The 12,816-nt window shown below is 35.4% G+C and overlaps 1 protein-coding gene across 4 annotated transcripts in view; it reads left to right on the plus strand.

Moving 5' to 3' along the window:
- cacna1ea (calcium voltage-gated channel subunit alpha1 Ea) overlaps nucleotides 1-12,816 on the plus strand; it is a 226,128-nt gene that overhangs the window by 185,887 nt on the left and 27,425 nt on the right. For 3 of the 4 annotated variants that reach the window (XR_015497602.1, XR_015497603.1, XR_015497604.1), the window contains exons 24-30: nucleotides 1,864-1,923; nucleotides 3,110-3,216; nucleotides 3,644-3,764; nucleotides 7,652-7,812; nucleotides 7,985-8,119; nucleotides 9,259-9,460; nucleotides 11,227-11,391. Coding sequence is in view for 1 of the 4 variants with exons in the window: in XM_087264324.1 (XP_087120450.1) it covers nucleotides 1,864-1,923; nucleotides 3,110-3,216; nucleotides 3,570-3,581; nucleotides 3,668-3,764; nucleotides 7,652-7,812; nucleotides 7,985-8,119; nucleotides 9,259-9,460; nucleotides 11,227-11,391 (939 nt within the window). In the remaining 3 variants the exon portion in view is untranslated. Of the gene's footprint in view, nucleotides 1-1,863; nucleotides 1,924-3,109; nucleotides 3,217-3,569; nucleotides 3,582-3,643; nucleotides 3,765-7,651; nucleotides 7,813-7,984; nucleotides 8,120-9,258; nucleotides 9,461-11,226; nucleotides 11,392-12,816 lie in introns of all 4 variants that reach the window. The other variant, XM_087264324.1, reaches the window with a different exon arrangement.

Below are 12,816 nucleotides of genomic sequence, written 5' to 3' on the forward strand. Positions count from 1 at the left end.
AGAATTCCCCATCGCCACATAACAATGATTGTCTTGCACAAAACAAATGGTCTAAAAAAAAGCTGTTTATTTATTTTTTGTTTTGTTAATTTAAGGTCTAAGGTTTAGCTTTAACACTATTTAAACCTGATTGAACTGAGTTCCTTAGGCTTTTTTGAAACCTAGTTATAGTAAGTGTGTTGAAGCAGGGTTTTGACACCTAAGGAAGCTTACAAACAATAACAAGTATATTTCATTAAGTTAATTTACCCTATTGACTCATAACAGTGAATATTGTGAAACTGTTAAACAGTAATAAAACTGATGATGCTGATGAGAGACAGCGCAACTTTTTGGGCAATGTTGCTGGGCAATTTTCCAAAGCGATATTGCCCGGCTACTTTTCTACTCAGAATGGGAAAGAATATTATATCTGTAACCCATTGCCCAAATTAGTTACCCAATGTCTCACCTGGTTGCCCATTTATGGTATAATATTTCAAAGTTGCCTTGCAACATTGCTCAAAAAGTTGCCCTGTGTTTCATCCGCATGACACGTTTATCTCAGAGCAACTTTGAACCTATTGTAAATAGCCACGTCCTTATTCATTTGCAAGACATTATTCTTGCAGATTTTATGGCCTCATATTATTTAAAGGATTAGTTCACGCCAAAAAATGTAATTTCTCCCAATAATTACTCACCCTCATGTTGTCCAAAACCCCCTGAGAACTTTGTTCATCTTCAGAAAACAAATTAAGATATGTTGGATGAAATCTGAGAGCTACCTGACTGGAATGCTCTGACAGCATTGGTCTCAAAGGTACCATCCTTAAACATCCTCAAAACCGTCAACCTGATTTCACCCAGTTAAACATGTTCCTGGATTAACATCTATGTTTTGGGAAAATCGTGACGTACTCCTAAAAACATGACTGTAGTGGATCAATCAGAGTATTATTAAGCTATGAAAATACCAAGAACAAAAACTTTATTCAACAGTTTCTTCTTCTCAAAGCATATGTTCAGTTTTGAGGATGTGTTTTGGTATTTTTCTGGAGTTTAAAGGAATTGTGACTATTCCTGTCTATTGAGAATGAGGGAGATTTAAAAAAAAAAGTATCAAGGGATTGGAATGACTCAAGAGTGAGTAATTAGTAACGTCATTTTAATTTCTGGGTGAACTAACCCTTTAAGAGACTAAATAGAAACTTTGTCCTTTTTGCATTTTTTGACATCTTAAAATATGTAAGAAAATATTCATGCCTATAATGTATCCAAATGAAATATTGATGAAATATGATTTATTTTTCTCAATAGCTCGGTGTCATTACAAATGCAATGTCTTAAACAAAGGAAAAAAAAGGTTATTTGTTGTTCATTTTTGCCAATAAAAATAAATTAGCATTCATCAGTTTTTTAAATGAAATTGTTCTCAGTGGGTCATGAAGTATTTGGCGTCGCTTGCTAGTTAATAGAAATTAGATTTTTGTTGCAGTTTTTATATTTCCCAAGTGACAGCGCACCAGCTGTATTAAACCACAGCTAATTACATGCTAAGACTCTTCCAGTAATAGCAGATGAGATCATGTATGTAAACAAATGACGTAAACCATTCTCTAGATGTAGAGGACAGCTGAAGAAAAGCCACTTTCCCTCTCAGAAACACAAGCTAGGATTTACATGTATGCAGCTGTCACTGCTGCAATGGAATCAATAGAGGCTTCAGGAGAATAGCAACATTCTGGCATGTTCAATCTAAGCAGCCATATTCCAAACAATGATAAGTTCTCATAAATCTCATGTATTATTAAACCTCATTTTGCATATTTGCTTATGCTGAAACTGTAATTCATATTAAATTCTTGTTTTTATGTGGAATAGGTTCTGCGCTATTTTGACTATGTATTCACTGGGGTATTCACGTTTGAAATGATAATCAAGGTGAGTTTTGGGATTGCTCCTGTAAGTTCCTTTAAATATATACACTCAGCGGACACTTTATTAGGTACATCTTACTAGTACCGGGTTGGAGACCCTTTTCCCTACAAAATTGCCTTAATCCTTCATGGCATTGATTTACCGAGGTACTGGAAATTTTCTTCAGAAATCTTGGTCCATTTTGACATGATATCATCATGCAGTTGCTACAGATTTGTCAGCTGCACATCCATGATATGAATCTCCCATTCCAACCCAAAAGTGCTCTATTGGATTGAAATCTAGTGACTGTGGAGGCCATTTGAGTTCATCATCAAGGCATTTGCGACCACAGAACTGCCGCTCACTGGATATTTACTCTTTTTCGGACCATTCTCTGTGAACCCTAGTTATGATTGTGTGTGAAAATCTTTGTAGATCAGCAGTTTCTGAAGTACTGAGACCAGTCTGTCTGGCACCAACAACCATGCCACGTTCAAAGTCACTTAAATCACCTTTCTTCCCCATTCTGATGCTCAGTTTGAACTGCAGCAGATCATCTTGACCATGTATACATGCCTTATTGCATTGAATTCCTGTCATGTGATTGGCTAATTAGCAATTTGTTTAGTGAGCAGTTAGACAGGTGTACCTAATAAAGTGGCTGGTGAGTGTGTGTATATACAGTTGAAGTCAGAATTAGTTAGCCAGAATTAATAAATGTTTTAATGAAGAATAATTAATTCTGAAGTCAGAATTAATTAATTATTTAGCCCCCATAAATGATTAGCCCCCTGTTTATTTTTTTCTCCGGTTTCTGTTTAATGGAGAGAAGTTTTTTCAACCAATTTCTAAACATAAAAGTTTTAATAATTCATTCATTCATAGAATTTAAAAGTTTTAAAACTGGTTTATTCTAGTTGAAATAAAATAAATAAAACTTTCTCCAGAAGAAAAAATATTATCAGACATGCTGTGAAAATGTCCTTGCTCTGTTAAACATCATTTGGGAAATAATTTAAAAAGAAGAAAAAAGTCAAAGGGGGGCTAATAATTCTGACTTTAACTGAAAAAAAAAAAATTATATATATATATATATATATATATATATATATATATATATATATATATATATATATATATATATATATATATATATATATATATATATATATATACACGAAATTAACATATGCTATATTTTTCTCAGATGATTGATCAGGGGTTGGTCTTACACTATGGCTCCTATTTTCGTGACCCGTGGAACATTCTGGATTTCATAGTTGTGGTGGGAGCTCTGGTGGCTTTTGCTCTCACGTAAGTCAAATTGATTCAATCGTGAGAAATAATATGTTCAATTTAGTATTCTGATTTAAAATCTGCACCATGTTGATTTAGCTGTTTAGCTGCATTGCTCAAATGTTTTGTTATTCGTTTTCAAATTCCATTAATGCCATGCGATGCCACTCCATGAGTTATGTGAGGAAAAACATTCAGACATTTCAAATTCTTGACACATATTGCTGTTAGTAAATGCTCTCTTTTCTCTGTTGTGAGTGTAAAAGCATTTCTGTGTTCATTGAGAAGCTCCCTGGTTCAAGTTGCCTGTCTGTTTCTTGTTTGTTTCTCTGTTGGTCTTCTTGTGGATTGTGGCTCACGGCATCTGACAGGAATGTGATGGGGTAAAAACACTCTGATTTTGTGCCATATAATAATGTGTGTATGTTTTTTTGTTAGTGTTTAGTAAATATGTTTTCATGCGTTGCAGGAGTAACACAGGAAGAGACATTAAAACCATTAAATCGCTGCGTGTACTCCGAGTTCTGAGGCCTCTCAAGACGATTAAAAGACTTCCTAAACTCAAGGTATATGACTATGAAATTTGCCATTTAAACATTTGTGATCAAGTCTTTCCTTTCAGGTGTTTGTTTGTTTTGTATTAACTGAAAGAAATGTACAGTTGAAGTCAATAGTTTCACAGTATTTCCTATAATATTATTTCTCCTGCAAAAAGTCTTATTTATTTATTTAGGCTAGAATAAACGCTGTTTTAATTTTTTTTAAAACCATTTCAAGTTTAATATTATTAGCCTCTTCTTCTGTCTACAGAACAAACCATCATTATACAATGATTTGCCTAATAACCCTAACTTGCCAAATTAACTTAGTAAAGCCTTTAAAATGCACTTTAAGCTGTATTTTGAAAAATGTCATGTAAAATATTATGTTATCATGGCAAAGATAAGAGAAATCAGTTAATAGAAATTAGTTAATAAAAGCAATATGTTTAGAAATGTGTTTGAAAAATCTTCCTTCTATTAAACTGAGATTGGGGAAAAATATACATAATTCTGAATTCAACTGCATACTTGTGTTTAGCAAGACTGTATTAAATTATTATTTTGAGCTTTCTCTTCATCAAAAAAAAATAAATAAATAAAATCCTGAAAATATTGCAAAACATTACTGGATAAGATTAGTTGCACACTTAACGAGTGGAACACTGTGTGTATCTGTCTTGCTTAATTTTGTAGTGCATGCATCCATCAGAACCAATTGAAGTTGTTTACGTGACAGAATGCTGTCATTAAACCACCAGGATGTGATCAAATAAGAGGGAAGGTGATGAAACTCTTGCCTTATATGAAAAAATTGCATCAGTTTTTTTTATTTATTTTTTTTTCTCAGTCTTCACACATGGTAACTCAACAGTCTGACAGAGTATCTTGTGTTTGTGAGAATGAGAGAGGCATGGCATGAGAGGCAGAGAAATGTGTGTCAGAAATGTGTGTGGAAAAAGAAGCAAAGTGATAAAGTGTGACGGACAGATTTAAAAGACAGAAGAACAGACGCTTTTCTAAAGTGAAGCAATTTTTTCTAAAAAACAAGCATGTTTGTAAAATATCTCAACTGTTTGGGATGAAATTTTTTTTTTTTAATCATTAACTGGACTGTTATTTATCAACCCAAGCTTTTGTGTGTACATAAATTCAGTTCTAAGTAGGGCTGCAGGATATCGGACAAAAACTGACATTGCGATATTTAGTTTGTCTGCCATATATATTGTAAACATTAATAATAATTCCTTGCATATATATACTGTATTAAATTATTCTTTTGAGTCTTCTGTTCTGTTACTGGCAGTTAACTCTCTGCAACTCTCACATGGTCGCCCATTGAAGCTAAGCAGGGATGTGCCCGGTCAGCGGTCAGTACCTGGATGCGAGACCAAATGGGAAAGCTATGTTGCTGTCGGAAGTGGTGTTAGTGAGGCCAGCAGGGGACGCCCAACCCGTAGTCTGTGTGGGTCCTAATGCCCCAGTATAGTGACAGGGACTCGGGGACTTGAGAGGTTAAATCAAGGACCTGACTCTCTGTGGTCGTTAAAAACCTCAGGATGTCCTTCAAAAAAAAGAGTAGGGGTTTAACCCTGGCATCCTGGCCAAATTTGCCCACTGGCCTCTGTCAATCTGCTGGTGTGTTATGTACAGTCTGGCGCAATATAACTGCCGTTGCATCATGCCGATGAGGAGATTGCCCCCAATGTATAAAGCACTTTGAGTGTCTAGAAAAGCGATATATAAATGTAAGGAATTATTATTTATTATTATATTGTGATATGAATTTAATTTTACAAGATGTCCTAAATCTCTATTTGGAATTAATTCATAATTTTATATTGATTGGGCTTATTTTTTTGAGTAATACTGTAGCGGTATTTGGCTAATAAAGTGGGTTGGGCGCCAGGGGTTGAAAGACCCCACTACAGTTTCTTAAATAATTCAATTAAATGAAAATTTAAGTTTCAACAGATGCATGATTTAATAAAAACCAAATCAGATATTCAATCATGCAACAGATCAATGAATTAATAAAGAAGAAAACAAAAAGAACAAACTTTAACTTCAACACATTGTAAGTAAATCTATAAACCAAACAAACTTAAATTTCCAGGCCCAGGCACAATACCTTTTAATTACCTTTTACAAACAAAACCATCAACGGGTGATACATCAACCAACCATAAAGAAATAAATCAAATAAACCACTTCTAAATATACAACAACCAATATTAATCAAATTCCCACAAACATAATATTTCAAGTTCAAATCAAATCAATCACACATTCAAGAACTTATAGAACTCAGTTGTACACTTTACACATAGTAGATATTCCATTTGTGCACGCTGAATCAATTGCAATTCAATGCACTTGAAATGTCTCTTAGTTCGTATACGCTAAAGTAGATTTTCCATTTGTGCACGCTGAAGTAATCGGGTAATTAATGCACTCTGAAATGTCTCTCAGTTCGTAAACGCTAAAGTAGATTTTCCATTTGTGCACGCTGAAGTAAACGGGTAATCAATGCACTTGAAATGTCTCTCAATTCGTATACGCTAAAGTAGATTTTCCATTTGTGCACGTTGAAGCAATCGTGAACGCAATGCACATTCATATGGTTACTCTACCATCTCATCAAATCTTTTGGACATACATACACATATACAAGTTAACCAAAACAATATAAATCAAAGAAGAAACATTTGCTTACCCGATCACCCGTCGATGCTACTGGGCCCAGAAAACAGCAACACAAATCCCGATCACGATAGTGATCAAACATTCAAACAAAAAGAAAGAAAAAACCCAAAACAAATAGGCAACTCGAGCGCCAAAAAACAAAATAAACCCGCGCCTCACTCCACAAACAAACCCGAGCGCTTAATACGTTCACCATGCATCGCAAATACAACCTCCGCCAAAATCATAAACTCTTCCATTCATAAATGTTGCCGCTTCAACGTCCGCATCAAAAACATACTCGCACTTTCGATGCCGTGACCAACTTCAAAGAACACTGCCACTACCTCAGAGCAAGACCACGCAGCACGAAAACACATATTGAGCTACAAAAAACGGACTCAAAGCAACAAGTACGCAGTGCGCTCTCAACACACACACACTCCGTCAGCATGACCTCTCAGTGACCCGGAATCACCTGCATGCTGACTGCGTGATAAGGAATGAATGAGAGAGAGAGCGAGAAACCCATCCAAGGCGCTCTAAATAATGTTGCATCAGCTGACAGCAGTAACCCAATCAGACGTCACTCATACAATAATAAGGAAAATTCTAATGACGATCGTCACAATACAACTGAATAGATACAAAGTAATCTTTTGGTTTTCTCTCGAAGAAAATCAATAATAAATATATATATATATATATATATATATATATATATATATATATATATATATAATAACACTGTATTAGTGTAGAGTCTTCATTGTATAAATAATTAATTACAATTAATTTAGGTTTATACAACTTTATAACCTCTTGGTTTAAGTTTGCTTAAATTATACACAGTCACAGGTCTTAAAAAACACATACAAACAAAAATCTTTCAATCTATTTTAGGGTTAAACTTTGCAATGACCTCACAAACCTAAACTGTGGTGCTGACAACTATAATTCCAACCCATCAAATTCAGATCCTGCGATGTGACTATTGCAGATTCACACTTTGCGATATCAATGCTGAAATAATATATTGTGCAGCCCTAGATCTAAGGTTGAAATAAAATATATTGTAAATAATACATGAAAGGCTTAACTTTAAAATTCTAAGCTTAGGCAACAAACTAAAATAAATTGTGTTTAGGTATTAAAGTACAAATGTACACACAAAACAAAAACAAAAAATGTCATGGTCTCTAATTTTTATATCTTGTATTGATTTTCAGGCTGTGTTTGACTGTGTGGTAACATCACTGAAGAATGTTTTCAACATCCTCATCGTCTACAAGCTGTTTATGTTCATATTTGCCGTCATTGCCGTGCAGCTTTTCAAAGGGAAATTTTACTACTGTACTGACAGTTCCAAGGACACTGAAAATGAGTGCAAGTAGGTCCCCAATACAACTGCAATCTTAATTCTATAAGATGATGCTAAAACAAATTTTGAACAATTAAAATCTCAAAAGTCTGCTATAAACCGAAGTGTGGCGTTTTAAGAGCATATCTTCTCTGAAAATTATATGGGAAATGTTTTTTTTCTTTTTTCTGTATGTTTATAGAGGCTACTACATTGACTATGATAAAGACAAGAAAAAGGAAAAACGAGAGTGGAAGAGACGCGATTTCCATTATGATAACGTTGTCTGGGCTCTGTTGACTCTCTTCACCGTATCCACTGGCGAAGGCTGGCCGCAGTAAGAGCCAACTTTTCACACAATATCATTATTAACACTCCAATAACATTTATATTCCTCTTAACACCTTTCCAGAAGCTGTGTGCTAATTTAGCATATTCTTACACAGCAGGCCCAAAGCATATTTTGATTAATGTAGTGATGATGTCAGGTGTAACACATTGCTAACAAATCTGAATTAGCTTACAGCATTGTTAGGTGTAATTTATTATGTTAAAGGCACAATTTATAAGATTATTTTTCTTTAAAACAATCATAAAACCCTAAAATGGTATTATATATTTTGCTGACTTATGTACTTACGAAGCCAAATGGTTTTAGAATGTTAAAATCCAGAGAAATAAGCAATTTTAACTAGTGACAGAGACTGTTATATGCGTGATCATGTATTACCATGCTAATGACCTCACACACTCACAGTTTCTGGTTTGGTTTCATAGAAAACCATCTCATTTCACTTTTTTGATGGCTTTCACCCTTATTTTGCCTCATACTTCATTCATCAACGTGATTTCTGCAGGAGTCCCATAGGGTTGAATGAAGATCACAATTCTCATGATTCCACACTCAGTCACGCCATTATCAAACTACACTTTTATTTGTTGTGAATATGCTCCTTCTAGCTGCTAAAATTACAAATTGTACATTTAACTACTTAAATTAGAGGTGGCACAATGTGGCTCAGTGGTTAGCATTGTTGCCTCACAGCAAGAAGGTCGCTGGTTCAAGCCTCGGCTGGGTCAGTTGGCATTTCTGTGTGGAGTTTGCATGTTCTCTCCGTGTTGGCGAAGGTTTCCTCCGGGCGCTCCAGTTTCCCCCACAGTCCAAAGACATGCGCTATAGGTGAATTGAAAAAACTAAATTGGCCGTTATGTATGAGTGTGAATGAGTGTGTATGCAGCTGGAAGGGCATCCGCTGTGTAAAGCATTTGCTAGATAAGTTTGTGGTTTATTCCGCTGTGGCGACCCCACAGTGGAAGGATAAATAAAGGCACTAAGCTGAAGGAAAATCAAAGAATGAATGAATCAATGAACTACTTCAATTATTTACTTGTGTGAAAACCTCAATGTTTCCAAATAATGTCTTATTTGTTTAATTTAAAGTTTGTCTTTAAACAGATTGTTGTTTGACATTTTAGAGTTCTGCAACACTCTGTGGATGTGACAGAGGAGGACCGGGGTCCCAGTCAGGGGAACAGGATGGAGATGTCTATCTTCTATGTCATTTATTTTGTGGTGTTCCCCTTCTTCTTCGTCAACATATTTGTGGCCCTCATCATCATCACTTTCCAAGAACAGGGTGACAAAATGATGGAGGAGTGCAGTCTGGAGAAAAACGAGGTGAATGAAAATGTTTGCTTGTACATTTTGAACTCTAGCTGAGTGCCTGTGGAAATAGAAGCAATGACGTATACTTGAGGTGACATATCATTATAGTTTTATTATAAGAACATACTGTACAAAATAAAAATAATGCACTTATGTGATTCAGCGTTGAATGATTATCTGAGCACAATTTTAAAGGACCTTTTGAAAAAAGCTCCAGATTCAAGCCGTCATTGTGAAAACAAGATCCATGCCTTTTTGGGGCTTAGAGAGAATTTCACTCATACTTTTTTGTTTTGTATTACTAAGTCAAGTCATTTTTATTTCTCTAGTGCTTTAACTATGTAGATTATGTGAAAGCAGCTTTATATACAATAGATGAAGAATAGAGAATAAAAAGCCACAACATTATTTTAGATTGTGGAACATTTTAGCATATTAGGCAGGCAGGATAGTAGAAGTAGAATGCTGGTGTAGTTCTAAATTAAAACTGATTCAGTTCAATGTAATACACGTCACTGTTAATGTCCTTTTCAGTTTAGTTCAGTTCAGTTTAATACAAATGTCACAGTTGATCTTCGGTTCAGTTTATTTAATTTCAGTTTAATACACGTCACTATTGAAGGCCGATCCACTGAAGAACAGCTCCACCTGATATGGACAGTTTTAATTGTATTTTCCATCATGTTCTTCTCAATTTTAATGTTTTATTAGCACTTCTCTTACTGGCATTGCAAAAGTTCAAGCAATTTTTGTTCCTCCCGATGATCAAATGCAAATCTAATGTGAAGTTAATCAAAACAAATCTCTCTTTTTTGTGATTAAGTTTTTATTGATTTTACATGTGAGTGGTCAAAGCATATTTAAAATTTTCTTTCCAATAAACAAAACACGATCCACTCCTCAACACCCACCCCACCTCCCAGCAGTGCAAAGGTCTATGCCATCCCACAAATAGCATTGCAATCAAGACAAATAACTAACAGAAAATATAAACATACATATAAACATAAGATACACATATCCTAAACACAAATATAATAAATACAAGGTTTATATTTAATTTAATTTTAAAGTCTATATATTTTTTCGATAAACTACAGAACAAACCATCATTATACAATACCTTGCCTAAATACTCTAACCTGCCTAGTTAACCTACTGTAATTAACCAGTCAAGTCTTTAAATGTCTCTTTAAGCCAGGGGTGTCCAAACTCGGTCCTGGAGGGCCAGTGTCCTGCTGAGTTTAGTTCCAGCTTGCTTCAACACACCTGCCAGGAATTTTCTAGTATATCTAATAAGAGCTTGATTAGCTGGTTCAGGTGTGTTTAATTAGGGTTGGAGCTAAATTCTCCTGGACCGAGTTTGGACACCCCTGCTTTAAGCTGAATAGAAGTGTCTTGAAAAATATCTAGTAAATTATTATTTAAATCAGTTATTAGAAATGAGTAAATAAAACTATTATCTTTAAAAATGTGTTGAATAAATATTCTCTATGTTAAACAGAAATGGGGAAAAAATAAACAGGGGGGCTAATAATTCTGACTTTAACTGTACATACATAAACATATATACATCCCTACCAACATAGTAATAAACTAAATAAAGTAAGTAGAAATTCACAAAGACTCTCAGAGATTTAAAAATTATACACAAGTCTTTCTGCCAGTTTGTCTGCAGCCATTTTCCATGCATCAAGTCTCGAGGCTCTAGCTTTAATTATTCTGGCTGTTGAAAGCTCTAACAAATCTCTCTTTTGAACTTTTTGTTTCTCTTTTAGAGGGCTTGTATCGACTTTGCCATCAGTGCCAAACCTTTGACTCGCTACATGCCCCAGAACAGACAGACCTTACAGTACAGACTGTGGCAATTTGTGGTGTCGCCCTCATTTGAGTACACAGTACTGACAATGATCGCCCTTAACACCATCGTTCTCATGATGAAGGTAAGAAGGGATGTTATAGCACTGTGATCTCTTTCTGTTTATTAAAATAAGAATAATTTCAGCATTATGTATTACAGTATAATCCTGAAGACATTACTCTTGTAATTAGTTTTGGTAATAAATAACATTCCTATTACATTTCTTTTAAACCTGTGAGTATTGCTGGGGCATTGCCTTCTTTACTCCATGTGTGTATTTGTCAAAATAAATTGGGCTGATTTAGCTGTTGTTCGGCCCTTCCTGGAGACCCCTGGTCTGTGATATGGCTCGAAAACCAGACAGTCATGAGTCACAGCTTATTAAATATTGATCTGAAGCACCAGCTACTATTTAACGTTTCCTCATTAGCTTTGGCCTGACATCTTCTGTGACTAATTTTACCTAGAGTTAGAGGTGGCCCTTCACTAGTCACTACGTGCTTCACAGAGAGAGTAATAGAGCACAGATATTTTTAGATATTCTACTGGAGTCTGAATGGCTTCCTTCCTCGCGATCTGTCCATTTCATATTGTCTTCCGTTTCAGTTTTCTGAGTGCTCTATTGACGTATTAAGGTCCATCAGGATTTATTTGGATCATGAAATATGTTGGTGGTAAATACCAGAATGGCTCCAGACCTGAATGTGTGTAAAAGGATGCTTACTGTATATAGCTGTGAAATTTGGCTATTGGTTATCATTATTCAATAGCCTCATTGTACAACCTGTGTTGTCGCGAAACTGGATTTCAATACCAATTCTTTAATGAGCGCTATTGAGCACATTCTTAGTGTAACCACAGGAACAGAGACACTCAGTAAACCGCGGTGAGTTCGGTTAACTGATGACCTTCACGGCCAATCACTGTCATTTCTGTTGAACACAGAACACAATGGCTTATCAGCGCAGTTTAAGAACGTGCTAAAATACCGGTACCAATTGGTATCAAATTCCAATATCATGACAGCACTACTGTATTGCATAAAAAACCTTAGTAGAAAAGAGGAATGTCTTTTATTTAAAACTTAGATTGTTTAAAGAAACTTTTTTTTGGCTCTGTTAGCTTTTTTGTCAATATTACTATTATTATACAGCCATATCACCCTGCAGCCCAAGACCTGTTACTCACTAAAGCTAAGCAGGGCTGAGCCTGGTCAGTACCTGAATGGTAGACCACATGGGAAAGCTAGGTTGCTGTTGGAAGTGGTGTTAGTGTGGCCAGCAGGGTGCGCTTAACCTGTGGTCTATATGAGTCCTAATGCCCCTGTATAGTAGGGACTCCATACTGTCAGTGAGCACCAACTTTTTTGATCAGAGGTTAAACCAAGGTCCTGACTCTCTGTGGTCATTAAAAATCCCATGACACTTCTTGTAAAGAGTGTCAGTGTTTTGGCCAAAATTGCTTCATTGGCCCCCCAATCATACCCGTCCACCGAATTGGCCATCTC

The sequence above is a fragment of the Danio rerio genome, chromosome 8 (genome assembly GCF_052040795.2).
Source record: "Danio rerio strain M-AB ecotype USA chromosome 8, GRCz13ab, whole genome shotgun sequence".
In the NCBI taxonomy this organism is placed as follows: domain Eukaryota; kingdom Metazoa; phylum Chordata; class Actinopteri; order Cypriniformes; family Danionidae; genus Danio; species Danio rerio.